This window comes from Tricharina praecox, assembly GCF_024521635.1.
Source record: "Tricharina praecox strain CBS 144465 chromosome Unknown BZA05scaffold_15, whole genome shotgun sequence".
NCBI classification, from domain to species: domain Eukaryota; kingdom Fungi; phylum Ascomycota; class Pezizomycetes; order Pezizales; family Pyronemataceae; genus Tricharina; species Tricharina praecox.
Window position 1 is genome coordinate 605214 of NW_026250417.1, and position 24621 is coordinate 629834.

At 53.7% G+C, this 24621-nt stretch overlaps 4 protein-coding genes across 4 annotated transcripts; 2 read left to right on the forward strand and 2 right to left on the reverse strand.

Annotated features, from left to right (window-relative positions):
- Positions 1 to 4103: 4103 nt before the first annotated feature.
- On the reverse strand, positions 4104 to 5109 carry BZA05DRAFT_474661 (uncharacterized protein; the record flags this gene model as incomplete). Its single annotated transcript, XM_051488138.1, has 2 exons — positions 4104 to 4533; positions 5061 to 5109. 2 exons carry the CDS (start codon positions 5107 to 5109, stop codon positions 4391 to 4393), a joined length of 192 nt encoding a protein of 63 aa, XP_051338728.1. The 3' UTR covers positions 4104 to 4390.
- A 3808-nt stretch (positions 5110 to 8917) lies between these two features.
- Positions 8918 to 11936, reverse strand: BZA05DRAFT_338675 (kinase-like domain-containing protein; the record flags this gene model as incomplete). The annotated part of the gene is made up of 9 exons (XM_051480899.1): positions 8918 to 9957; positions 10015 to 10443; positions 10501 to 10638; positions 10749 to 10872; positions 10937 to 11100; positions 11177 to 11324; positions 11410 to 11527; positions 11744 to 11772; positions 11892 to 11936. 9 exons carry the CDS (start codon positions 11934 to 11936, stop codon positions 8918 to 8920), a joined length of 2235 nt encoding a protein of 744 aa, XP_051338729.1.
- A 7349-nt stretch (positions 11937 to 19285) lies between these two features.
- BZA05DRAFT_68640 (uncharacterized protein) lies at positions 19286 to 20235 on the forward strand. Its single transcript, XM_051488560.1, has one exon. The coding sequence runs from the start codon at positions 19578 to 19580 to the stop codon at positions 20112 to 20114; it is 537 nt and encodes a 178-aa protein (XP_051338730.1). The 5' UTR covers positions 19286 to 19577; the 3' UTR covers positions 20115 to 20235.
- A 2183-nt stretch (positions 20236 to 22418) lies between these two features.
- Positions 22419 to 24482, forward strand: BZA05DRAFT_338758 (uncharacterized protein; the record flags this gene model as incomplete). Its single annotated transcript, XM_051480905.1, has 1 exon — positions 22419 to 24482. One exon carries the CDS (start codon positions 22419 to 22421, stop codon positions 24480 to 24482), a length of 2064 nt encoding a protein of 687 aa, XP_051338731.1.
- Between the last annotated feature and the right edge of the window lie 139 nt (positions 24483 to 24621).

The window sequence follows — 24621 nt, forward strand, 5'->3', positions numbered from 1 at the left end:
GCAGAGTACCTGGGTAAGTAGGTACTCCTGGTCTGTCCATCTTGACCGATCTCCGACAAACAGACAAAACGGATCCGAGCTCCCGGGCCGGCGATTCGACTTCCAGTGCGGTGAACAGGATCGAGTGAAATCAACACTTTCGCAAGCCTGCGAAAGGGACCTACAACGCCCCAATCCCGCGGAGACACTTCCCACCCACCGGCCCCGACTTGACGACTTTGTAGGTAGTACTCTAGAGTACCATATGTACATGCTGGGAGCGTCTCAATTCTCGAGTCCAACACGACCGAAAAGTCAGCAGGAATGGCGGGGCCAAGATGGGTATGTACTCCATTGCCAGTCCCCGAACCATGGATAGCACTTGCGAATGCTTGCTGCGAGTTCTAGAACATAGTTATCGGTCGGAGGCGCACAACAGCACGCCGGATATAAGGCCGCCATTCCGCAGCACACCACGGTCGCAAACGCGTCAAAAGTCGAAGGTGTCGAAACCTCACCATGGCAAAAATTTCAGCTTCCGATCGCACGGCTCGAAGGTGGAGTAGGTATGTAGAGTACAGTCGAGCTGGCCAATTCGTGGCGGTCGAAGCCAATTGGCTGCCCGGTACCTGCCGCATCCATACCTACGGTTGCGATGGCGCACGCAAGCCACCTGGTCATCTCACCCGGATGAGATGGGGATCTTTGTGGCGGGCTAGCGGCCGCATCAAGGCACCTCCGGTATGTACCGGTAGAGTAGGCACGGTAGGTAGGTCACCGCGGCAATCCGAATTCTGTTCGTTTCAGCTTGCTGAGAGCTGTTTGTTTTTCCTGAGAAGAAAACAATCATCCGTAACCAGATTCCCAGTTTTCGATACTTAATCCGTTTCCGCGAGGAGATTCGATTTGCTCGGGAGCAACACCCGACGATCAGCAAGGGTCTCTGCAATGCACATCACCTGCATGGTTGCTGGACAGTGATCACCGCCACCAGCAAGTGAGGTGGCGTCCTCATCCAGAAGCGGCCCAGCAATTTCCAAAAGAATGTCCGACTCTCAACGCGCCGTGGACCTACCTACTGTAGCCTGTAGGGGGATTCGGACGGAATAACGATTCTCCAGGTCGTGGGTTTGAGGTTCCGTACCGGGGGCGCCCCGGTTACATGCTGGCCGGGTGCGGCTACTGCGCGGCTAATCGGGACGAATGGCAGACCGCAGCACACGAGAGGATCGAGCGGTTATGCATGGTTGTACGAATCACATTTTGCCACCCGGTGTGGCAAAGAGCTAGTACTTAGCTACCCTCGACGACGCAGCGCGGCGCAGCACTGCCGATCGGTTGGGATCGCTCAAAAGTCCATGACGGCTTAACATTTTGACCAAGGGCTCGCATCTGAACGTACATGCTACCGGCGTGCGCGGCCACTGCGCTGAAGCGCTAGCATAGGTAGGTAGGTAGTTGTCTGGTCTTCCGATTCTCGGATTCTGAGCTCCGTGGTGATGGTGGTGGTGGTGTTGTTCGACGACGCACCGTGAATAGAGTACCGAGACGGCGCGCAGATGTCGCGATGATCCAGGGCTCAAAGACGTCTGCTGCAGACGCCAGACCGTTAGGTACCGTGAAGTATGCACCAAATGTAGGTTGGGGAAGCTCGAACGTGAGACGAAAGTGAGGAATCTGAGGAATGAGGCAGGCCATGCACAGCCACGCGGCAGACCCGCACAATCCCGGTCGGATCGATAACCCAATCGGCCCCCAAGACCCCGACCAGTCTTCACTTTCTTTTGGGTGCGCAGCAACGGAAGCGAGACAACTAGATCTTTTCCCCGGAGCGCCAAGTCTGCTGTAAGTAGCAGAATTGTTAGAAAGGGCGCAGAGTCGCAGAGTCGCAGGTCCCCACTGCAATGAAGTGGGGGCAGGTGATGACCATTGTGGCGAATAGCTCCCCTTGGGGCTGCAATGATCGCACCGATTGGCACGTCATTCCATGACAGCGCGGGCCGCTCAGTGATGGGGCTCGATGGATCCTGCAGGCAATGCCACGAGGTGGCTGTGTCGAGCGGATTTAATATCGGCGGGAAACTGGCATATGCATAACCCGAGTCTCGACTCTCGACTACCTACCTGGGTAGGTACCGATAACTATCCCCCTCAGCCGGAGACGGCACTGAAAGTTAACGACGGTATGCAAGTGGCTTTCAAACACGCGAGCGTAGGGAGGACGGTGGCGCTCCACGTACATACCTGTTTCCTTCGCTTCAATTCTCCAGCTTCTCACCAGCATTGCAGCACTGTTGCTAATCAGTGCCGTTTCGTCCGATCTTTTGTCGCCCTGCTCCGATGGCGATCGTGTGCCCTAGGTAGACTATAGTACCTAGCATGTACCGGCATGCCGCCTCTGTCGAGGTGAAAACAGAAAGCCTCAAACATCCAATGGCAACCATGTGGTCCATAGCAGTACCGAAAATGCCGGAGGGAAGGGCGGGCGGGTTGAGCGGCGCATCTCCTCATGGTTAGGTCGAAGGCTTCAGCATCGAGGCTATACAGAGCCAGAGCACCCACCTGGAGCAGAGTAGAGTAGAGCACATCGAGAGAACCGGTTCGGTGCAAGTGCCTTCCGTTATGCGAGCTTGGGAAAGACATCGACGGCCGCGGGGCCTGTGGATGCATAGCATGAGTTGAGTTCCGGTCATGCCGCAGAGAATGAAGCTCCGGTCGTCCAGTAGTAACTGGAGTATCGACTTCTAGGCCTTCGACCTACATGGGATGGGGTACATACCTAATCTTCCGGCTTTTCAGCGGTTCTGCCGAACCCGACAGTGGCCTGCATCCGAGCGCACTAGTTGGCAGGTGGACCGTAGCGTTGCGCGCGATTGTGCACGCAGCTGCGAGTAGTGTAACAAGCGCCCAGGTGAAACAGCCAGTCAGATCGATCCAAGCGAACATCAGAGGTAGGTAAGCAACATGTAAGTTATGTGCATCGCTTCCGGAGTGGGCGCAGATAGAGTATTGATGTAGGTAAGTCAGTAGATATATCGGTATAACATCGTTTTCCCCCACCTCGGTGGCTCGCTCACCAACACGGCTCTCTGGTCGGTCCCAAACAAGCATTTCGCCTACGTCCCTCCCCTCACCCCCGCCTCACATGGCCACTCGCTCGCTCCCAACGCTTAAGCGTGCGCGCCAATCCATAAGACCATCGTACTATCAATATGTCCATCGTACTATACCTACTTCCACAGACCTGGAGACCGGAAGCGCCTTCCTTCCACGGCAGTACGATCGGTGTGATTATAGAGTAAGCAACCAGGCCACTTCATCCTCACGAATAGATCAAGCGTATACGTCAACTACAGAATCACAAAGCCGCTCGTCACCTTCGGATATCCCCTACCAGTCCAGTCCGGAGGTTTGCGGCCATACGCATTCACTTCAAGTTGCAGACGTGCTTGTGGTACAGCATGAGGAAGGGTCCCTTCGAAAGTCACTCATACTATCGACTCCCGCTGGCCAATGCCGCCATAAATGCCGAATCTTATGCCGGACTGCTTCCAACTGAAGGGGGTCACAGTGTCGTTTGCTTCCACTACGTACTCCCCCTCCCCACTAGACATAACCGCTTGCTTCGCTGACTGGTGTGGTTTGCCATTACAACCGCTTCGGAAGCCTCCAGGTTCTAATCTTTGACAACCTTGACCAGTACAGCTGGGCGTGTGCAGCTTGACGCTGGAAATCTTCCGATTCCGGTATCGGGTTGTGTAATGATATGACCACACGACTGTATGTGCTCGCAATCGCGGAGAGAGAAGGGATCCACATTTAAGGTTTCTTCGTCTACCTACTTCCCTCCCGGGGCTGAGATGACCGGCAAAGCCGTGAGGGAAGCTGACCGACTGACTGGATGGGTCTGTCCAGAAATCCGGAGCAAGCCTTCAAGTGCCCTGGTGATCCCACCAGTAGCCAGTGGCCAGCAGCAGCGGCAGCACACAGACCCCCCCCCCCCTGCTACGTATCGAATGATAGTCACATCCATGATTCCTACTGGATGAGCTCCAGTAACCAGCAGGTTCGAGATACAGGTGGCTGCGGAGATGTAACATCCCTAAACAAGGCAGTTTACTTCGGGAGAATAAGGCCTGCACCTCGTATTGGCTCGCCGTCGATGCTAGCAGGATCGGTGCGGGGTGTATACGGCCTGCTTTCCCGATGGCCCAGTCATCACTGGTCAGCAGTCTTGTCGTATGCACTACCCTTGGAAGAAAAAGATGACCGTCTCGCCTAATCGATCGAGATGGCTCGTGTCCACCGTAATGGACCGCATGATTCCTCCTGCGGAGATTTCTTCCATGGCTCGCTCTGCCGTTCCGCGCACCTACATAGTATTTCCCGCGAAAAAACTGACCGCAGCTTTCTACAGATAGCCTGTCTTATTGAGCCAGCAAAGCCGAGGGAGACCACAAGGAGGTATCCAGCGCTTCTTCTTCTTCTTCTTCTTCTTCTTCTTCTTCTTCTTCTTCTTCTTCTTCTTCTTCCTCTTCTGCACCGTCAAAATCTCTGCAGGCTGCATGCCATGATACTCAGGGAGTATCATACATACGGGATGTACAACCTGTCAGTCAGTCCACTCTTCCTCTAACTACTAGACCAAGTGCAGCAATGCGATGCCTGCCGGTAGAGGAATAAGTTCTTCTGGCCTCCGGCATTACATACTTGCTTCTTCCTTCATGCGGGTCTGCCATGAACCACTTGGTAAGTTGGTATGTACATGTATCATGGATGCGTTGTATGTAGTCTATGTAAATCTTTCCACAATTACGTGGCCAGCCCTTTTTTCCGTTTTCTTTCGGAATGCCCAAGGCGGGCAGCGGTGAGAAGATTATCGAGTGACGGTCTATATTCTCCCCGTGACCAGCGCGCTATCTCTGCCACAAGACGATCCCCCCTCCTCGTAGGCGGAAAGTTCCGGGGGAAATCTAGACTCAAATCCGCACGCGCACATGCCCGCACGTTGGATCATATTATACATAGCAATAATCCCCACCAGAATTTTTTCACAAGTGAATAGCCAAGTGCCTACTCACTAGTAGACGAATACAGCCACGATAGTGGCAACATCCTCTTGCGGGGCATAACTGGCTCAAACCCCACCCACCTAGATGTGTCTTGGACACCAAGAGCGGGAAAGTCGGAAACACCACTGACTGCCGGTGGCCCTATGATACTTAGAAGCGAGACCGTATCCCGCAACAGCCACAACTCAACTAAACTAGAGTGAATGGCCCGCACTACCCTTCAAACATATCCTCGCTCGCCTGGGCATGGCGGTTAATACGGTAAATCATTGGTAGTTCCCTGGAAACCGCCCCCCCTCCTCCGCCCTCCCCTCCTCCCCGTCGCAGCTGTCATACATCTGTCGCGCTGTGAGGTGTTCTGCATCTCATCCACCTGCATCTCTTCGACTGGGAGCCGAAGCAGGAGGACGTCTCGAAAAAAAATAACCTGATATCTGATCCTCCTCACAGTTTATCTGCACGGTTTGCAGTTGACGTGGCACTTGTCCCCCGCCCCCCCCCCCCCCTCCCTCCCCCAGTTGGTGTAAGATTCCCGAGTGACCCACTGTGCATCTAGGCAATCGATGCTGAGCCTGCCCCCGTCCCACTCCTCAATTTCGGAAAACCATCTGGCCCAGCTCAGCTACTCCTCCATTACCGTAAAGCGAAATTCCACCCGCTGCCTAGGTGGGGATCTCCTGGCCTATGGCAAGTGCATGCGCTCTTCTGCCCGGATAGCCCGTCCATTCGTCTGAGACAGTCCACTGGAGTGGCGGCGCCTCCTTCCCATGCGTACCTGCTTTCCAGCCCCAGAGGCGTACTGGTTGGTTGGTTCTGCTGGGTGGGGAAGGGGAGATGTGGCGTTCTTGGTGTTCGGGAGAGGCTACATAGTCCATACACATGGGCGCCATAAGAAGTCGAAACATGCGGCCTGGTCGCCAACCTTACTCGAATCGGTATCGTCAGGGTCAGAACGATCATCAATCAGGATACTATACTCTTACCTACTGGATGGGTCCATACATGCGTACCTGGTGCCTCGCTTTTCGGTTAACTTACAAGCGTCAACAAACGCGCCCATCGATTTCGCACTACATGATACAGCAACATGCGGAGCTACACACGCTTCGGCATTGTTTTCCCTCCAGCCGGCCCATCCGGTTGCACAAGTTACAACCGGGCATTCATCCATCCCCATCCCTTTCCTTTCATCCCCGTCATATCTCCCCCAGACACCGCAGTAAGACCCGGTTTGGACCACCTACATATATGTTCTTATTTTTCCGTCCTGATCGCATATCTATCCACAAGCTCATGATTCATCTCCGTAAGCCGCGACCCCCAGTTCGCTATCCCGATTCTCTTGCACATCACATCGGTCCCGTTCCTGATCGCTTCCTCTCCTATTTCATACATCCTGCCTGCCTGCGTACCGGCGGGGGGGCGGGGGGCGGGGTGCCTCGGTTGCAGCAGCAGCAGCACCACAATATAGTACACATCGCCGACCTGGCGTTTGATATGTATCCTCCCCATCGCGTACCGCATGTCCGGTCTCGTACCGTGGGGGCCTCCGAGTACCTAGTACGCCGCGCCGGTCCCATGGTTGATGGACTTCCAGAACGGCGGCGGCCAGTGCTGCTGCTACTACCACCACCACCACCACCACCACCACCACCACACGGCCTGTACCATCCGAGATGCACATTGCACACACAGGGCTGACGGTGGACCCGCAGGGCCGCCACCGCCGACGCCGCCGCGGCGCCGCCCGGTGGGGGCCATGCTTCGCATTAAACTCACTATTCCCCTCCACACGCGGAATATAAGCAATCCACCTCTTGGCCTTACCAGCGGCACCCTGGGTCCCGGCACTGCGAGGTACTCTACGCCTCGGACTCCCTCCTCGTCCAACATCCATCGTGTGGTTTCAAACACCAGCCAGCACTCTGATCACGAGACCTCCCCCGGAGTCCGGACAGATGTCCGAATCTCGATCGATGACGGAATGACATACCTAGACTAAACGTTCAGATCGGGCTCGCGCTCGGCGGAAGATACAATAGTTCCGTCACTCGCTCCTTGGTCATGCTGCCTCGAGAATACTTGTATCCCCCATCCCAGCGAGTATCAATTCCCACGAATCCGGTCACCGAGGACTCCTACATACACTATGACTCGACGTGGCCAATCCACACATGTCATAAAATTACGAACATCCGTGTACCGCGTCACACGACATCACTCTCTATGTCGCGAGATTTCCGGTATCCGTTCTCACGGGAGGTGGCGAGAGGCCTCTATCCGGGGCACCCCCACCTCCCTCTACTTTACATATGCCTTTTCTCCGGCTGCGTCTGATACACTGTACACTATAGTACTTCAAAATACCACTTTACTTGACAGCAGAGGCCCTCGGATCCGCGGCAAGTTTTGACGAACCGAGGGGAAAAGAAGCGAACATTGGCAGCCGGGTTGAAACATGGGCTACAAAGTAGCAGAGAGGTATGTGTGTACATACCGCCTCAAAGCTTCCCGCGATCGAATGCGCTTCCTTCCAAATCATGCTTATAATCAATAGGTATTAAGTCCCTCGGCTACCGACCCACCATCCACCACCAGGTCCGATCCACCATCAGCTCCGATCCTCCGGCTCTAGCTCCGCGAACCTCAAGGTTAAAACTTAAAACTTAAAACAAAGTACATAAACGAGATCGAGATCGAGAGTCGACTGTTGAGCGCCAAGCATTAAGCTTAAGCGAAATACGCCCAGTTATGCTACCGAAGGAAAAGGCGGGGGGCGGGGTGGGAGGATTGAGTTTCTCGGCCCGCGGAATCACGCGTCGGCAATAGCATCATCCCCGCCAGCCAGCCAGCCAGCCGAAGGAGGCTGGAGGTTGAACTTTGAAGCGTTCGCGTCACTCTATGTACTGCCACGAGGCCCAACCGATCCGACCAAACCAAACCTTGAACCCGGCGGCTGGGGAGCCGACGGTTTAGGTTTTAGGTTTTAAGGTTTTAAGTTTTAAGTTTTAATCCAGCTCCACGTGCGGATGTATCATGTGGGGGAACCTGGAGCTACCGAGCCAGAGCCAGAGCCAGAGTCTATCAAGGAGCGGGACGAGTGAGGCGAGTGAGAGCTCGCGGTCAAGACAGCCTGTTTGTCTAGACTCTGGCTTTACGGGTAGCCGGGAGCGGGTTTTCGTCCCGATCGGCAGCAAAACCCACACACCCCACACGGGCGAGTGATGGATCTCACGAGCTTGAAATCACCAGGACGTCAGACCGCCAGCCAGCCGCCACATACGTGAAATCCAGCACGCATTGCCCTCTGGTCTTCCCATTCCACTCACGCACATCACCGTCCACGATGCAAAAGAGATTCGGATGAGTACCGCTGGATACTTCCCAGTATTGTGTCTAATTAAGCTAAGCTATCTGCCAAAAACAAAACCAAGGGGAGAAGAAGATGCGGGGGAGAGGGAAAAGAAAGAATATTTTTTTCCGGTCATGAAGGAAAAAAGAAAAAAAGAAAAAAGAAAAAAAGAAAACAAAATGGAAATAGGGTTGCCCGCCTTTAAACGGAAATCATCATAAACGAAGTGGTAATAAGGAGACATAGGAAACGGAAGAGCGTCAGAGCAGACAGAATAAGCGGGGAAAAAACAAGTAGAAAACACTGTACGAGGTTCCCAGCAAAAAAAAAAAAAAGCACCAAAAAGATGGAGATAGCCAGATGGTATGTACGAGAAAACTCTCAAGTCCGCCAAAAGGCCGAAAAAGTCGTAATAGGGCGCCGGCAAGAAGCAAAAAATAACAACTTCAAGAATAAAACGAGAAACGGTAGTAGCAATGTTGTGTCCGACCTCCAGCTCATCATCTCCTGACGATCAATGGCTCACGGCCCTCCTCACCGGAAGATCTTCATCAGACTTTTCCGACTCATCCACGATGATAATCTCGTCGTCGTCCAGTCCAAAATCCACCACCTCTTCCTCTTCTTCCTCCTCCTCTTCGATGATTCCACCATTTCCACCTCCCCTCGCCTTACTCATGCTCCCCATACTATCCCGTTTGCTGCTACTGCTGCTTCCATTAAGCATCGGTCCTTTGAACACGCTCTTCTTCCTCTTTGCGAACGCAATGGGTCCTGCTAGGACTGCCGACTCATTGTACCCACCACCTCTACCAACTCCTCCCTTTGACGGGAACGGATTCGAAGACGACGGTGTTGCAGGCAACACCTTGACGGACGAACCTCGTGGTGACCGTGGTGACTTGAGGTTTATAGACGATATGGATGCCGAGGAAGTTGACGACGCTTTCGAGTGAGTCTTGTTATGGAACGACCGGATCGAGGACACCGATGACGATGTTGAATTCCGTCCATTTAGACCCCTGCCCGCCGAAGCACGTCGATACGACGAACGCGGTGTGTGCGGTTGCGGCGATAGCGAGTTTCGTTTGGGAGGCGGCGTGTTTCGGTGCGTGGTGATGTATGGAGCATTCCCTCTCGAGTTGCGCCGTACTCCGGAATGTGACGAACGTGAGCCTGAACTCCCGGCGTTTGCATATTGATGGTAGATGTGTGACTTGCTGCCGTTTGAGTGGTGCTTCATTAGGTTCTGATGATGGTGGACGCTTTTGGCATTCGGTGAGGTCGCCCGCTTCGCCGAGTCCAAGAACCAGTGCTTGATACTGGCCAATTGCATCATGAGTGCCTGCTTCCGGGTAGTCCGGTTCTTGTGTTCCTGAGCATCTCTCCTGAGATCCGGAGAAGACCGCACTTGGCGCTCCGACTGTGGTGGTTTGAGGTAGGGTCCATAATCCCGGTCCTTTTCAACCGGAGGCGGAACTCCTCCCCTCGGAGAGGTTGGAGTTCTTGGTCGACCGTACTTTGCGAATGGACGCTCTGGTAAGATTATTATAGCTGTGGCTCAGGTGAGTTTCTATTCCAAACAAAATAGAAAATGAAGGGAACGCATACGATTTTTTTCCGTGCTCTTCCCGTTGCTTCGCTTTGGAGATGCATCTTCGTCAACTTCCTCCACTGGTGGTGGCATGGAATCCAATTGTGAAGCTGCGCTCATCCGTCTGCTCTCAATCTTCTTCTTTTGCCGCCGCCTCTCCTTTCTCTCCTCCTTCTCTATCAGCAATGCCCACCAGCCAGCTAACGCGTCGCACTTCTTTGCTAACACGTTTTCTATGACCTGGTCGATATCCACTCCTGCTGCCTTCATCCTATGCAGGCAGTCCTTTTCAAGCTTAGTGGTGAACGGTGGTAGGGCTTGGACGGCTAGAATCGCTCTTTGCTGTGGCGCATGTTCGGCGAGGAAAGGGTGGGCCAAAAGCTCCGAGAGAGTGGGTCGTAGACTGGGCTTTTTCTGCAACATGGCCTTCAGAAGTGACACCGCGTCTGAGCAACCAGATATCAGCAAGTCCGTACTTGACAGGAGAAAGAATCTAAACTTACCATCTGGGATGTCGTCCGGGTACTTTGGCTCATCGTTCAAGATCTTCAATTTCGTCTCGCTCTCAACATCCTCATCGAAAGGCAATTCACCGCAGAGCAGAGCGTACAGGATGACACCTAATGACCAGACGTCCACGGCTGTTCGCGATTCAGTAAATGCGCATCAAGGATGAAATAATTGATAACGCACACCGCCAGACGCAAAAGAAGAGGTAGATAAAATAAAGAAAAGCAGAACCATCCCGTACCATACGCCATGTACCTTTCTCCTTTCAGCATTTCGGGTGCCGAGTAGCATACGGTGCCGCAGAAGGTCTGTAACAGCTTGTTTCGTTCATATTCCCGGGTGAAGCCAAAATCGCACAGTTTAACCTGTAAGGTCCCGCCAAAATAAGCCGTCATGATTCATCACTCGATAGGCTTGGAAAACACATACGTTTTCGGCCTTGTCCAGCATGATGTTTTCCAGCTTGAGGTCGCGGTGAACGCAGTTATTCAGATGTACATAGCTCACTGCACCAACTAGTTGGGTGAATATTCGCTTCGTCTTTTGGGTAGATAAACGACCATTCTTGATAAGATAGTTAAAGAGCTCGTCCCCTGTAACACACCACTATATCAGAATTTTTTCCTTGCATCCGAGTCATTCGCTTGCTTCGTATCGGAAACCACGTACCCGGGCAATATTCCAAGACCAGCCAGACGAGTGTCTCGGTCACAATGACTTCGTATAACCGCGTTATATGTGGATGTAGCAATTGCCGGTGGTGGTGAATTTCCCGGGCGAGGTTCGCATCGTCCTTCTGGGCGGATTTCAACACTACCTGTTCACCCCCGCCATCGTCATCAGCATTCCGTCCTACCCGAAGCATCGTCGTCGCATCACTTTGCCAGGACCGGGGGGCGCACCTTGGATCCATTGGTAAGCTTGTGGGTCGCGAGGTAAACCTTGCCGAAGCTGCCCTTCCCGATCAAGCGGCCGACGTGGTAGTTGCCTACAGTCTGGAGCTCCTTGGATGAAAACTCTCTGGAAGCGACACACGAATCTCAGCAATTCGTCTAACAAAAACAAGTTTCCGTGTCTCCCGCTGTGTGTGTGCTTGGTCTGCGTCGGTTCTCCCGAGGAACTGTAGTCCCTTTTCTCTGATGATCTAGCCATAGGTCCAGGCGGGAGAACACGACGTAGGAAACAAGGGGCAATGGAAGCGTTGAAAGATTCTGAGTGAGGGTTCGGAAATCGTACGTTAAGAGTTCCTGATAGGAATTCACCAACTAAACACACCATACTTTGCGTCAGCACTGAAACCACTTCCCCGCACGCGCGCACACACGCATCACACACGTACGCACACACGTAGCAAAAAAAAAGAATCATAAAGATTATATTTTACCTTCGCCCTCTGCTTCTGTAGATCCGCCTTACTCTGCGGCGGCATATCCCCACCGTTTCGCTCGACGACGCCGACCCCCTTATCCCACGACGGAGCCCGATCCCTAGCCCCAGTTTCCCAGCTACCGCCTCCGCTATTGTCCCAGTCCCGAACGACGTCGACGTCCTCAGCAGCCTTCCCAGCAGCAACACTACTCCGTCGTCGTCCGCGTTCAGGTGTTGCGGGCTCTGTCGCGGTTACCGCCGAGTTCGAACGAAGCCGGTTCCGCAGGCCCCAAGGGGTGCACGTCTTGAAAAACCCCGACAGATCCAGACTCTCGGTTGGAATAGTCGGTTTGGTTCAACGCAAGGGGGGGCGGACGTGTGCGATGTGTGCGTGCGATGTGTGCGTTCCGTGTCGAAATGCCGCGGTCGAGAAACGTGATGAAGCGATGGATTAGGCCAGTAGGAAGGCAGAAGCTTGTTCCGTTCGCTCGAAGGATAGAGATTTTTGCGAATCGTAGGAGACACGGGAAGACGGACGAGGGGATGGTGCGTGTAGTAGTAGGGAGGACAGCTCTTCTTGGGGTGGACCTTGTTTCGGAGGGAAATTCTTCGAAGCTCTCTCGCTGTCTCGTTAAGTAGTGCTACTTGGTTAGCCTCAATGCAGGTAGGTTGTGGAATGGATGCAGAGGATGTGGAAGGACAAAGCGATTGTGTCGCGCCTCGGGTTCAGCCACAATCCACTATGTACCGCCACACCATTTACACAATCCCTACCTCAGAGGCCACCATGGCTGGAAGAAGCGCGTTGCTCCTTACTGATCTTGACCACAAGACTGACAACGGTCGCCACCTACGTAGTCTTCATGTGCTGCCGTTCTGGAAAATACCTTGCAGTCGTATCGGCACTATTGTCAGGATCTTCCCGAGTCCCGCCTGATATCGATACGCTGGCAACCATGGTCATGGCACGCACGCATGCGCATGGGCTGGTCTGACTGACATGGCCGGAGAGAAAGGAATCAACCCACCCACCAAAATTTGCCGCAAACAGTGTTATGAATGTGAGAAACTACTTTTGGCCAAGCGCAATGGAATTCCTCATAAAGTCGGTGCTCACAGCGACTAGACATCAATTGTCACCCGTCCACTTCACTTTAATCACAGATCTGATGTTCTTGAATCCATTGGAATGGCCGTTAGTAAGGCCAATACGATCTCTGCAATCACTGGGTTGGCCAACTCTTCGAATACCGGATTTAATTTAGTCTATGAGGCAATACAATACCGTAGTCCATCCCACCCCAGTAGGGCACCCAGCATCATGCGGAACCGTACAGCATCGGCTGGTCGGGTTCGAGTGTGAGTCCGCAATGACTAGGTGGGTGTGTTCGGCCTGTCACTCCGAGCAAGGTGGCAAAAGTCCGTCTAAACATCAGCCCCATGGGGGTTGGAATGCGCACACGGGTTCAGGCAGCGTTTTCAGATTATCGGTTCACAGATCTCGACTCTGAGGATAAGGCATTATATGAGTTTCTGTAGTCACCTATTAGGATGCGCGGTAATGTCTTTGATAGATGCGGCAAGATAAGAAGGCGCTTAGATCCAAACCTTCCTGCTGTCAGACTTCAGTCCAGTCACTAGAGTCTAGGGATTCCGGGCGCTGTGGGGTGAAATTGTCGTATTGACAGTTGGAAATATCATATCTTTCCTCCTTAGGATGGGCTCCCAAGATCCTCGGGACTGATGGAAGTGCACCGGTTAGCTCGATTGGACCGAGCTGAGTTCCGTCCCGTCCTGTACAGCTGTGCAGACTCGTCCTGTCCCCACCAACTGGTTTTTGGGTCCGCTCCCGAACGACTCAGGGTAGGGGACCAGATTAGGTCAACCTACCCTTCACCGAGTCCCGGCCACAATCGAAGATGCAGTTCACGTCCGATATGAACCGAATGTATCGAGCTAAATCCTAACCGTCTCGGCATACCGATCATTCACGCTGCCACGCACTTACCTAGAGCAGAGTACAGGATCTAAAAATGCAGATAAGAGGTACTTAGCCATACACCCTCAAGTTGTCAAGGATAATTTTAACACTCGGTTCCGAGGCTTCAAGAATCGTGGCCCAAGTTGCCGCAGAAGTAAAAAACTGAGTGCTACGTGATGAAGCATTCAGGAAGTGCTACGGTTACACACGCAGCGCGGCAGCGGGGTGTATACGTACGACATCGGAACGGAATCAAGCACTCGACACCAGCACCAACACCTCACCTTCAATCAGCACGATCACTCAACCGTCTACCAGCTATCCCAGGCTTCACGAAATTACCTGTCGAAGTTCGAACTCGTCATCCAGATCTTTAGATACCTAAACTCCAGCTCGGCAACTTCGTTAGCCCGATGCAATCGCCTTCTCAATAGTGTAGGAGAGCAACAAATTGATGCCGCCGCTCGAGATATTCTAGACGAGCTACCATTCATCTGACGCTGGAAATCCTCTACGGCTACGGTGGCTGTTTAGCTTGATCGCAACTGAAGTCCGAACTTTCAGGTGACGCCTGATTTCCCGAAACGTTATATACCAAGTAGTACTCCAGTACACGCTATCCTGATATCAAGCGTATCGTTTTATCGACTTGGTACAAGGAGTATAGCTACGACGACTGTAAATGTTGTGAAACCAATTGGCACTTGATCAATTACTGCCAGGGCTATTTTCTTACCCTCGGTATGAAATTTTGGTCCCCAACGACGATTCCTCGGCCTGGTCGGGTTCGAATGATCAAACGCTTTGTGCCGTTTCCGACACATAGGTACGCTGCGTACAGTGCTCCTTCTTATAGCCCAGTCCGTCCGACTCTAGGCAAGTACGGTACTGGACTACATACATCGCATAGTCCGTCCAGAGGTTTGGACGGGACTTCGCAGTCCAGAGAAAACTGCAGACTCGATTGGACCATATATCATACAGCTTACCACCAAAGATATCCTGTCAACAGTCAACCGCAGTCATCTAGGTAGTCCGGTCCGAAAAACTTGGCGACTTAGACGAGACTAGACTGGCACAGTCCGGACTGGAGTATGGTAACGGAGCACTTGCTACATATGGATCGGGTCCCTGCCTTCAGGTGGGTGATGAGCACCTGGTTACGCTGAACGACCAGCCAATGTTAGTGCAACAATCGGTCGCATTCGGATAACCCGTATTATATTCCGGAATCGGTCGTTTCGGTCGGAGAACATTCGGTCGAATATCGGTAGCTCATCGGTGGGATTATCGCTTCGTAGTCGAAGAGAATTTAGTCGAACAACTGTTCGGTGGGATTCTCGCTTCACGGCCAAGAGAACAGAAAGACCGTTTGAAATGGAAGTGGTGTGCCAGTATCTATTCGTTTCTTTCTTTCCGGCTGCAGTGGTCCATCTCCAATTCCGCTACATACTATGATGATAACCGATCAATTAAAGACTTTTCCATGCACATCGTCGTCGCATAAATATCCTACCAGTACACCACAGACACGAGTGGCCGCACATGACAACGCTTCGACTTCCCTCCTCCATCCGAGGAACGCGGTTCGATCAACCAGCAGATGTATCACCCAACCTCGCAGTCCTCAGATAGATAGAAGCGAACGCTGCACCACGCTGTCGATCACAGGAGCGTTTCAGCTCGATCTGGAGCTCTCGGGGCAGTCAGCACTCGTATCATACGTTGGCCGCAGGCCCGCAGGTGGTAAGTTATAACCAGGTAGGCAGAATAAGACGGTACTTAAGTCTTAAGCTACCCATCTCACAGCCCATCCCACCGCCCAGCCGACCGATCTTCCGCGTGTACCCGGACTAGGTAGTCCTGGTGCCGCGAGGCCACTGCCAACCAGACGGGTACGTACATACAGAGTCCAGAGTCCAGACACGGGCTGGAAGTCTGCGTATTTGCGTGCTTGTGTCTGGAACATTGGTGCGGTGGTATGATCGAGTCCTTCCTTCCTTCCTTCCGCCTGCCTGCCGCGCAAAGGTCCGTGGTGCGGCGCGCAAGAGTCGTCTCGTCTCGGCGCTGTGCGAGGGTTCCGTAGAGTAAGCGGGACGGACGGACGTCGGACTCTGGACACAACCAACTTCCAACATGGTGTGATGTCCGAGTTCAATACCGCACCTCGCGATGCTCACGCCTGCGGCCTGCTGACGGCTCTATGTATAAACACAGGCAGGTAGCTGGGTCATCGCGGCAAACCGACCGAACTGACTGAGGTTCGCAAACGAAAAGGGACGAGACTGTCAGTCCCAAATATCTCGTCAGTGGGCTAGTGGGGCAGTGGCCGAGATCTCTCGTCGATATTCGATCGAGTACAGCAAACTTCAAAATAGTCGAATACCCACTGCCCAGACTCGACCAAAACCGGCTGCCGGTCCTCGGCGCGAACAACGAAGTCAGTCAGTATGTAGGAAAAAAGAAAGCTCGATCAACAATCAGTAAGAGCTGCATCGTGCTGCGGGGCGGTATGTAATATATATTGCGAAGTTCTTGGGATTTCAGGGCTGAAAATTTAAACACATGTAAGAGTACATATGTAAGACGTGGGGTAGCTGCTGGGTGGGTGGGTGACGCAGCTTTTTGCTGACGTGAACACTGAAGGGTTCGCGTATGGCTTTGTCATTCGCGTGCGAGAGCTCGACTGCGCGGCGGGGCGGGGTGGGGTTTCGTTTCCCTTCCCGAGGATATTTCGTTTCATGCGGGGAAGGAGGGGGTTGGACTATTCCATGGCATTGGTAATTGGTAATAGCAATCACTCACCATCACCAATGTATGCGAACTTCAAAACTTGTTCTTCCGTTTGTGATGAGATGTGATGCAATTCGAAAGGCGGTTGGTAACTTGGTTCCACTCCCTCCAAGTTCCAACGCCCGATTTGTGCCCGTTCGGGCCCTTCCCTTCTGGAAATCACCTCGCTACTATAATTTCTAAGTAGGTGACTTGCAGCACCTCGAGCTTGGTGTTTCGAAAGATTGACCGACCAGCCGAGCCCTGGATCCGGCATCAGGCGAAACCCAAATCCGGCCATCCTTTAGGCTGTCTCGTCAACCCGACGATGTCAGATGTCCCAAGGGTTGCCTGCCTGTCCAACGCGGTATCCGGGGAATTCAAACTCAAAGCCTAAAGGCGAAGCCATTCGGGCCAGCAGAGGAAAGTCATCAACGCCGCACGCGGCGAGTGAGATGCTGTGCCTACTATACTATAAACTGGTGGAAGGGGAAACCTAGGCACGTGGTAGATACATCATACTAGTAGTAGTGGGTATACCCAAGTAGGTTACCGCATGCTTCAGCAGAGAGCTCCCAACTTCCGACTCCCGAGCCATGAGCTCCCACTCCCACCCGCCCGGAATCACGTGCAACGGTGAAACAATGAAACCGAACGGAACGGGTTACATACAGACCAGAATACTCAGCAAACGATCCCGACTCCCAACTTCGCAACTTCCAACTTCGCAAGCCAACTACGTATCCTACATTGACGTAGCAGGAGACTCGCTTTTTTTTCTCTGCCGTCAGAGCTTTCTTGCGTCACCGGCAGCCGTCCACAAAATGGCAAAAAAGTGCGATTCGCCGCGGGGTTATCACGATACACCGCACACATGGCTGAAAGTGAAAGCCACAGGAACTTTCTCGGAGGAAGGAAGGAGGTATGCATGTGTAGTATGTATGAGGTATGTAGAGTACCTGTGATAGGTACGGTAGGTAGAGTACTCTGGATACGTCTCTTCAGCTTGCTTGCCAGCTTTACATACATGATACAGAGTATGCATAACAGAGCTTCAGCCTTCCTGGTCCTCTGGAGACTGGTTCATCTCCGCGAGGATCTCCGCATAGCAGGCAGATCGCAGCGGTTCCAGCACATCGGCGCATCGGCGACTACTCTACAGACAATCGGACTGATCTCCAGCTTGTCTGCGTGCGTGCATGCGGAGGGACGGACGGACGAGAAAAGCGGTAGGAAAAGTCTCTAGAGAAGCCAGCTCCTCCGAGTGACAACAAACTCGACTCGGCTCGCAGGAAGCCGTGGTAGCTAAGGTAGGCCCGGACAGGAAATCGATGTGGCAGGGATATGGGGGGGAGCTAAGACGCTGGCTGGCTGGCTGGCTGGCTGGTCTGGTCGGGTCCTGCATGCCCCAGATCGAGCAGAAAAAAAAATGCGGCTGCACGAAACAGGGAGTGAGGGACATCAATCAGAGCGCCGCGCCGCGCAGGGCGACTAAAAATATCCCTTTTGGAATCCTCATTCGGGAAATCAGCGTCATCGATTTTTACTTTACTCTACTCTAGAGTAGAGTAGAGTCTAGCGGAACTTAAGGGAAAGGGAACAGCCCACGCTTTCCACCCTTCCCCCCCGCGGCTGCTCCTTCGAGCGTTATCATAGAGGGCTTTGTAATTTATGATTCTTCCATGGAGACGAGAGAGCGAGCGAGAGTTGCGAGAAGTTTTTTCTTTCTTGCTTTCTTTCTTGCTTTCTTTCTTTCTTTCTGCAGCGAGCGGGATGCGGATCTTGGAGGATGATGGTTCCTTCCTTCCTTCCCCCTGAACTTAGCGTTGTGCTCTCTCCGTTCCTGAGTCAAGTTACTATACTTCTTCTATTACCAAGCGACACCAAGCGAGGATGAAGACATCGGTGGCGTTCGTTCGTGTCGCAGATGACGGCTGCCTATTGGCCCAGCACCTTGGGGGCATCTCGTTGGCTCAGGGCTGTCTTTTTCCACTCTGGCGCGCGCGGTGTGCTGAGGGAGATCCAAAAAAAACAACAGGTTTTCGAAAAGAAAGGGAGAAATGTGTAGAGTAGCGGCCGAAGAACGAAGCACCGGGGCGGGGGCTATGAGCGGGTAGTCGTAGGTGATCAGGGACTCAGAGCAGCTGACATCAGTCGGTAGCGGTACATAGGAACTCGTCGGAACGCGTTTCAAACAGCTGTGGAGCGTTTGCAGGCTGGCCATGGCAGTCGTGAGATTTTTAGGGGCCGTGCGATTTTCCGCCGGCCCTAACTCCGAGCCGAACCCTGAGGACTCTGCAGGTCTAGGGTAGTTTGGAGCGATAAAGCGACGAGGGTGGGCGGTGGGAGACAGCTGCGTGGCCATGATCGGTATGGCAGAGTACGGGTGATCCTGGCCCAGATGGGTATTTTTTCCGGGGTTCTCGAAAGACGTGCTCCAGGAGCTTGCTTGCCTGGGGGGGATTGCGGGATTGCTCGTGTCATAGGCCAGACACGCTTCGTCGGCACGGTGTTAGACATATGAAGAGCGAGCGAGCTCGGAAGTCCAGCGTTGTCGTCGCCTTTGTCGTCGTCTTTCGTCGTTGATGCCGTCCTGGGCTTCAGTTGGCAGTTGGTGGTTGGGGGGGCTTTCTGCAGCTGTCTGAGACTACCGTATGAACTGGACTTTTCTCTTAGCGGGGAGAGCTCGAGGGGGGGCGGGGGGGTGTGTCCTAATAAAGAGAATTAGCAAGAGTTCACGAACGGGAAGCATTAGAGCAAATAGTCTAGATATTTAGATGCCTTTGGCTTGTGCGAATAGCCAAGTGGTTCGCAGCCATTTTTTCCTTCCATTTTTCTTCCTTCTTTTTAAGACGGCCGCAAGATGAGGAAATGAAGCTGAAAGGGCAAAGAGGAAGAGCCAATCTGCACGAATACCGCCGTGATTGGACACGCGTGTATATGTGATGTATGTACGCAGAGTACTTGGCTTCAGTCGCTGTCGCTGTCGATGTTGGGCGTCGTTACTGGGGGAGTGTTGAATCCGCACAGAGGTCTGCTGCGCTGCGTGTGTTTGGCCCGCCGCACAAATGGTGGTGTGGACATAGAATGGATGGGGTAGGTAACAAACTGACGACTGTAGTCGGTCCCTCTCTTCTTCCCCCCATCCTCTTCTCTCCGTCGCGCATGTATGTAGGAGTCCTCGTCCCATCATTCCACTGTCCACTTTGCTTGCGACCCCACCGGCCATCTGCATCAACACCACCACTCCCATTCACCGCCCCGACCCCCAGCGCACCTTGCCCTATCATTGCGCATCATTCCGCACGACTAACTACCACGGCCACCACCACCACCACCACCAGTATTCAGCAGTGTCCAACTCCACCAACACCACCAACTCCAACACCATCTCCAACTCCACCCAGCTCCCGCCGCTCTCCGCCGCCGCCGCACGCTACATACTCCCATACACACCTCCCGCCCACATCCTGTACCGGTACTTGACTGGTTCGGTGCCTTAGCCTGTCCCTCCGCCAGAAATCTACATACCCTACCCTACCCGTAATCCCATCGTTCCCGGATCGGACTCCTTGTTTTCCTTTCTTTTCTTTGCCTTTCTTCTTCTGGCCTCTCTTACTTGCCTATTTTTATTTATTCGTGTCTCTTACTCTGCTGAGTGGTGAGTGCTCATCGTCAGTGCTTGTTCCTATTTCGCGTTTGTGTCCTTCTCCCCCCTGCCGCTCGTTCATTCGCCTCGCTCCCACGTTCGCTCTTGCCCGCCGCTCGCCGCTCGCTCGCTCCACACGGCTGCTGGTCCGTCCCGACCGCACATCGCTGAAAACGGTCCCCATCTCACCCGCACATCGCCGAAATCAATACCCATCGCACTCGCCATCGCCGCAGCAACCAACATCCGCTCACAGCTCCCTCCCTCCCCCCTCCCCCACCCCGCCGCAGTGTAACAATCCATCTCTCGGCGGAAAGAAGCCACGGAAGCCACAGAACATCTGAGCCACAGGTTCAAGTCCCCGAGCTCAAGCCTCGCCCAAAACAACAACAACGGCATTGACTTCCAACTCGACTCACCTCCAACCAACTACCTTCACCTGCCACCACTACCTCCTCCTCCTCCTCTCCCTCCGTAACATCAATATCATCCCTTCTCCTCAGAATACTTACATCCGAATACCTTGCATCCTCACCCCCCTCCATGCTGTCTATCTAAGCACAATAATACTACGATACAGTATCCTTCTGCCCGCTCTGGTCCGCCGCTCATCCAAGGCCCTTTCCTAAAGTCATCCATCCAATAATCATCCAGCACTTTCACCACCACCACCACCACCACCACCATCACACACCCCCCGCCTTCGTGTACGCCTCCCGGAAATTAGTACTTCCCACCCACACCCCCTCTCCTTAGAGAAGCTTGCCTACTCTGTCATTTCTTCTCACCACTCCCCCCCTCGTCCAACACGTTTAACCGCATCCGAAAGCCGGCTCGCCCGTCGCCGAATCGGTCCTCATCCTCCTAGGCCTGACGCCCCCGTCATCACTAAGCACCTGGATCTTACCTACACACAACATCCTCCCCCCCCCTCAAAAAAAAACTACTGTCTACCCCTTGCCGACTTTGGTTTGTTGCACGGCTGCCATAGACGGCCCGTTTTCCTCGACCCTTTCTTGTCTCTCCCTTAACACTTCTCCTGAGGTTTACATGCCTATCAAATTCCCCAAGTTCTCGCGTCGGAAATCCGTTGGGACCTCTCTCGAAGTTGCATACCAGCCTGCCAACCAAGGAAACGCCCAAGACGAACCCGATTCTGGCTCTAATTTCCGTCTCCTCCAACGCAACAGGTGAGTGCGGAAAGAACGCGATGTCCCCCCTCTCCGGCTCCGCATGTGTCTAGGTTTGGTACGTGTGGGTTGTTGTGTTTGCTCTTTGCTGAGTTCCCGGGTGTCTGCGTAGAGGTAGCGGTCAAACCACCGGCAATTCGACGTTCTCGTATTATGGTGGTTCCTCGAATCGATTGAGTTCGAATTCAACGCTACCTTCGACTGATACTCCACAAACTCCGGACGATTACCGATCGCAGCAGCAGCACCAGGCCCAAGTTGATCCCCGTCACCAAGCTGGTGTCAAGGCAGACCAGCAGCAGCAGCAGAGTCCCGGCGCAAAGGCTTCGCCCGGTCACAATCTGAAGCCCCCCTCAAGCGGGAGTACTATGAGCATTCCCAAACTCGAGACTACATTGGATACCTCGTCTCTATTCGGAGACGACATGTTCGATTTCGTTGGCTCAAAGAAGGACAAGAAAGGTGAGAGTTCGAGAGGCGGACTTGGATCGATTACACCTACGGCCCCAAAAATAGCTTCGGACTCCATAACCAATTCGGTACGCAATCACTCGCTCCACCCGAGCTCATACCTCCTCATTTTTTCTTGACCGGATGCTTACGGGTACGCAGAGTGGTAGCCATTATGGCACGGCTCCGGTCCCTCCGCCAAAGGCCTACGAAGCGGCTCCGGCTACGTCGCGGTTTCCTACAAGCTCGACAACCTCGTATGCAAACGTATTCACCAACTCACACATGGACGCCGATCGACCTTCCAACAATGAATCTTCACCGTACCACTGGGACGCGAAACCGCCGGAGGAGCTCTTGAGCCCGCAAGCTTCGAATTCGCCACGGAATTCGAGAAACCTCACTCCGGGCCAGAAGATAGCGCCTCCGGCACACATGCATACGGACTCGTTGGGGACACCCCCGTTAAGGCCTCCCCAGAAGCGTAGCACCGGTAGCGACATGGGAAAGAAGTCACCCGTTTACAGGGTCGACGTTGATGCTTCGATCGTCGCCGGTTCGGTTGCTAGGGGGGTTGGTGCATTCGATCCTCGGCCGCAACCGAGTCATTCGCAGACGGCACCCGTAACGGTCAGGAGGCTGTCCGACAAATCGAAGGATAGTGGCTGGGAAGAGGCTGTTCCTTCCGCATCCTCCTCGGATCACAGTTTACGATCGTCGGGAAGCTCAAAGGACACAACACTCACCACCCCGATGATGTCGAGGGGTAACACCTCTCCATCCTACGGAAATGCCGATTTTGCCTCGAACAATACCACGCCCAGGGCCGGCAAATCGGGTCCAGTAGGTGTGCAACTGACGGACGAACCCGAGGAAACCGACATGTCGTTCTCGGCAGCAGCTGCATTGGCCGCCAAGTACGAGAACGAGAGCACGGAAAAGACAAACACAAACAGGGTCATGACGCGTGCGCAGTATGAGTTCCAGCAACAACAGGACGACCAGCGAAGGTTATCCGGTAAGGCGGATGATGAAGACAGCGACGTGTCTGATTATGAAGAGGAGACGGACATGGAGAAGAACAAGGAGATTGCACGGCAACGGGCGCGGCAAGAGGCTCATCTATCGGTGTACCGGCAACAAATGATGAAGATCTCGGGATCGGATCCGTCGGATATACCTTTCATGAATAGGGGATCCATGAGCACTTCGGCGTTGCCGCTGCACGGCGGAATGGACCCCGGCTCGAGCGGGAAGAACTCTGATGAGGAAGAGGACGATGAGGTGCCATTGGCCATCCTTCTGGCCCACGGCTTCCCCTCCAAGAACCGGCCGCCTACGAGATTGTCGAACGCCAGTTCCCAGCCCAATCTAAGGGGCACAGCTCAGAGTCAACAGCAACTGCCAGTATTCGCTAGACATCTTCCACAAGACCCTTACAATGTCGGCGCCAGCTTGGTCAATCCGATGAACCGGGTACCACTGTCCTTTCACGCTGGCAACGACAACATGTCGAACGCTGGTGGATCCATGTATGGTGGTATGCCTCCATCGCAGGCTCCGGGTCGCGGTCCAGGGGGTTTGGTGGGCGAAATTGTGCGAGCAGAGGAACAGAAGGCATTCAGAAGGGGCCTGGGCGGAGGCCACCAGTACTCGCAACAACAAACGCAGCAGCATGAACCGGCCGATCCTTTCAAGGTGAATCCGTTTGACCGGCCAGCTTCTAGGGGCGGAGGTGGATTGTTAGGAAACATGCAACAACATCAAGGTGGAATGGGTCCCGGCATGATGGGAGGAATGGGAGGTATGGGAGGTATGGGTAGCCCGGGCATGATGGGAGGAATGATGGCCGGCGGCAATATGGGTAGGGGCATGCAGCAGGACCCCGCGCAAGCTCAGATGGCAGCCATGCAACAGCAATACATGCAAATGCAGATGCAGATGCAGATGCAGTTCATGCAAATGCAGATGCAGGGTGGCCAGCAGCAGCCACTTGCTCCTCCTCCGATGATGGGACAGCAACAGCGGCCGGTATCCATGATGAGCATGCACACTCCGATGGGCGGCATGGGTGGTCTTGGCGTTCCCCAGATGGGTAACCAGCGTGCCATGAGCATCATGGACCCTCATTTCCCTCAGATGCAGCAGGGCACACGTTCGGCATACGCACCCTCAATTGCCCAAAGCCAACTCGGTATGCCTCCGGCTCCCGGCGGTGGATTTTACGGTGTCCAACCAGGATATACACCATCCATTGCGCCATCCGAACGTAGCACCCTCGGACAGCCATCCCGCTATCGACCCGTTACTTATCACCAGGGACCAGCCACTGTGGTCTCCGCACCCATTTCCTCCGGCAGTGGAACCCAGGATTGGAACCGAAAGACACCTGGTCCTTCAAACCTCAAGAAATCAACTACTGAATCCGACGAGGATGAAGATGGCGGATGGGAAGAGCTGAACAAGAAGCGACAGGAGAAGGCTGACGGCTGGAAGAAGCGGAGAGAGACCGGTGGCCTGAAGGGCATACTGAATTTTGGGTCATCATCCAACAACTCCTCCTAAGCACCACTAATGATACCCTCGCCCCGTCACCGCCCCCGGACGGATCCACGGCTGCTTGGCACCCTTGATGTTACCGGTTCTCGCGTTTTGTGTTTTTTGGGGGTTTTGGATTTTTTTTTTCTTCAATTTTTTTTGACCC

Coding starts and splice junctions, on each gene's coding strand:
- BZA05DRAFT_68640 (XM_051488560.1), top strand. CDS start 19,578: ATGTACGCAGAGTACTTGGCTTCAGTCGCTGTCGCTGTCGATGTTGGG.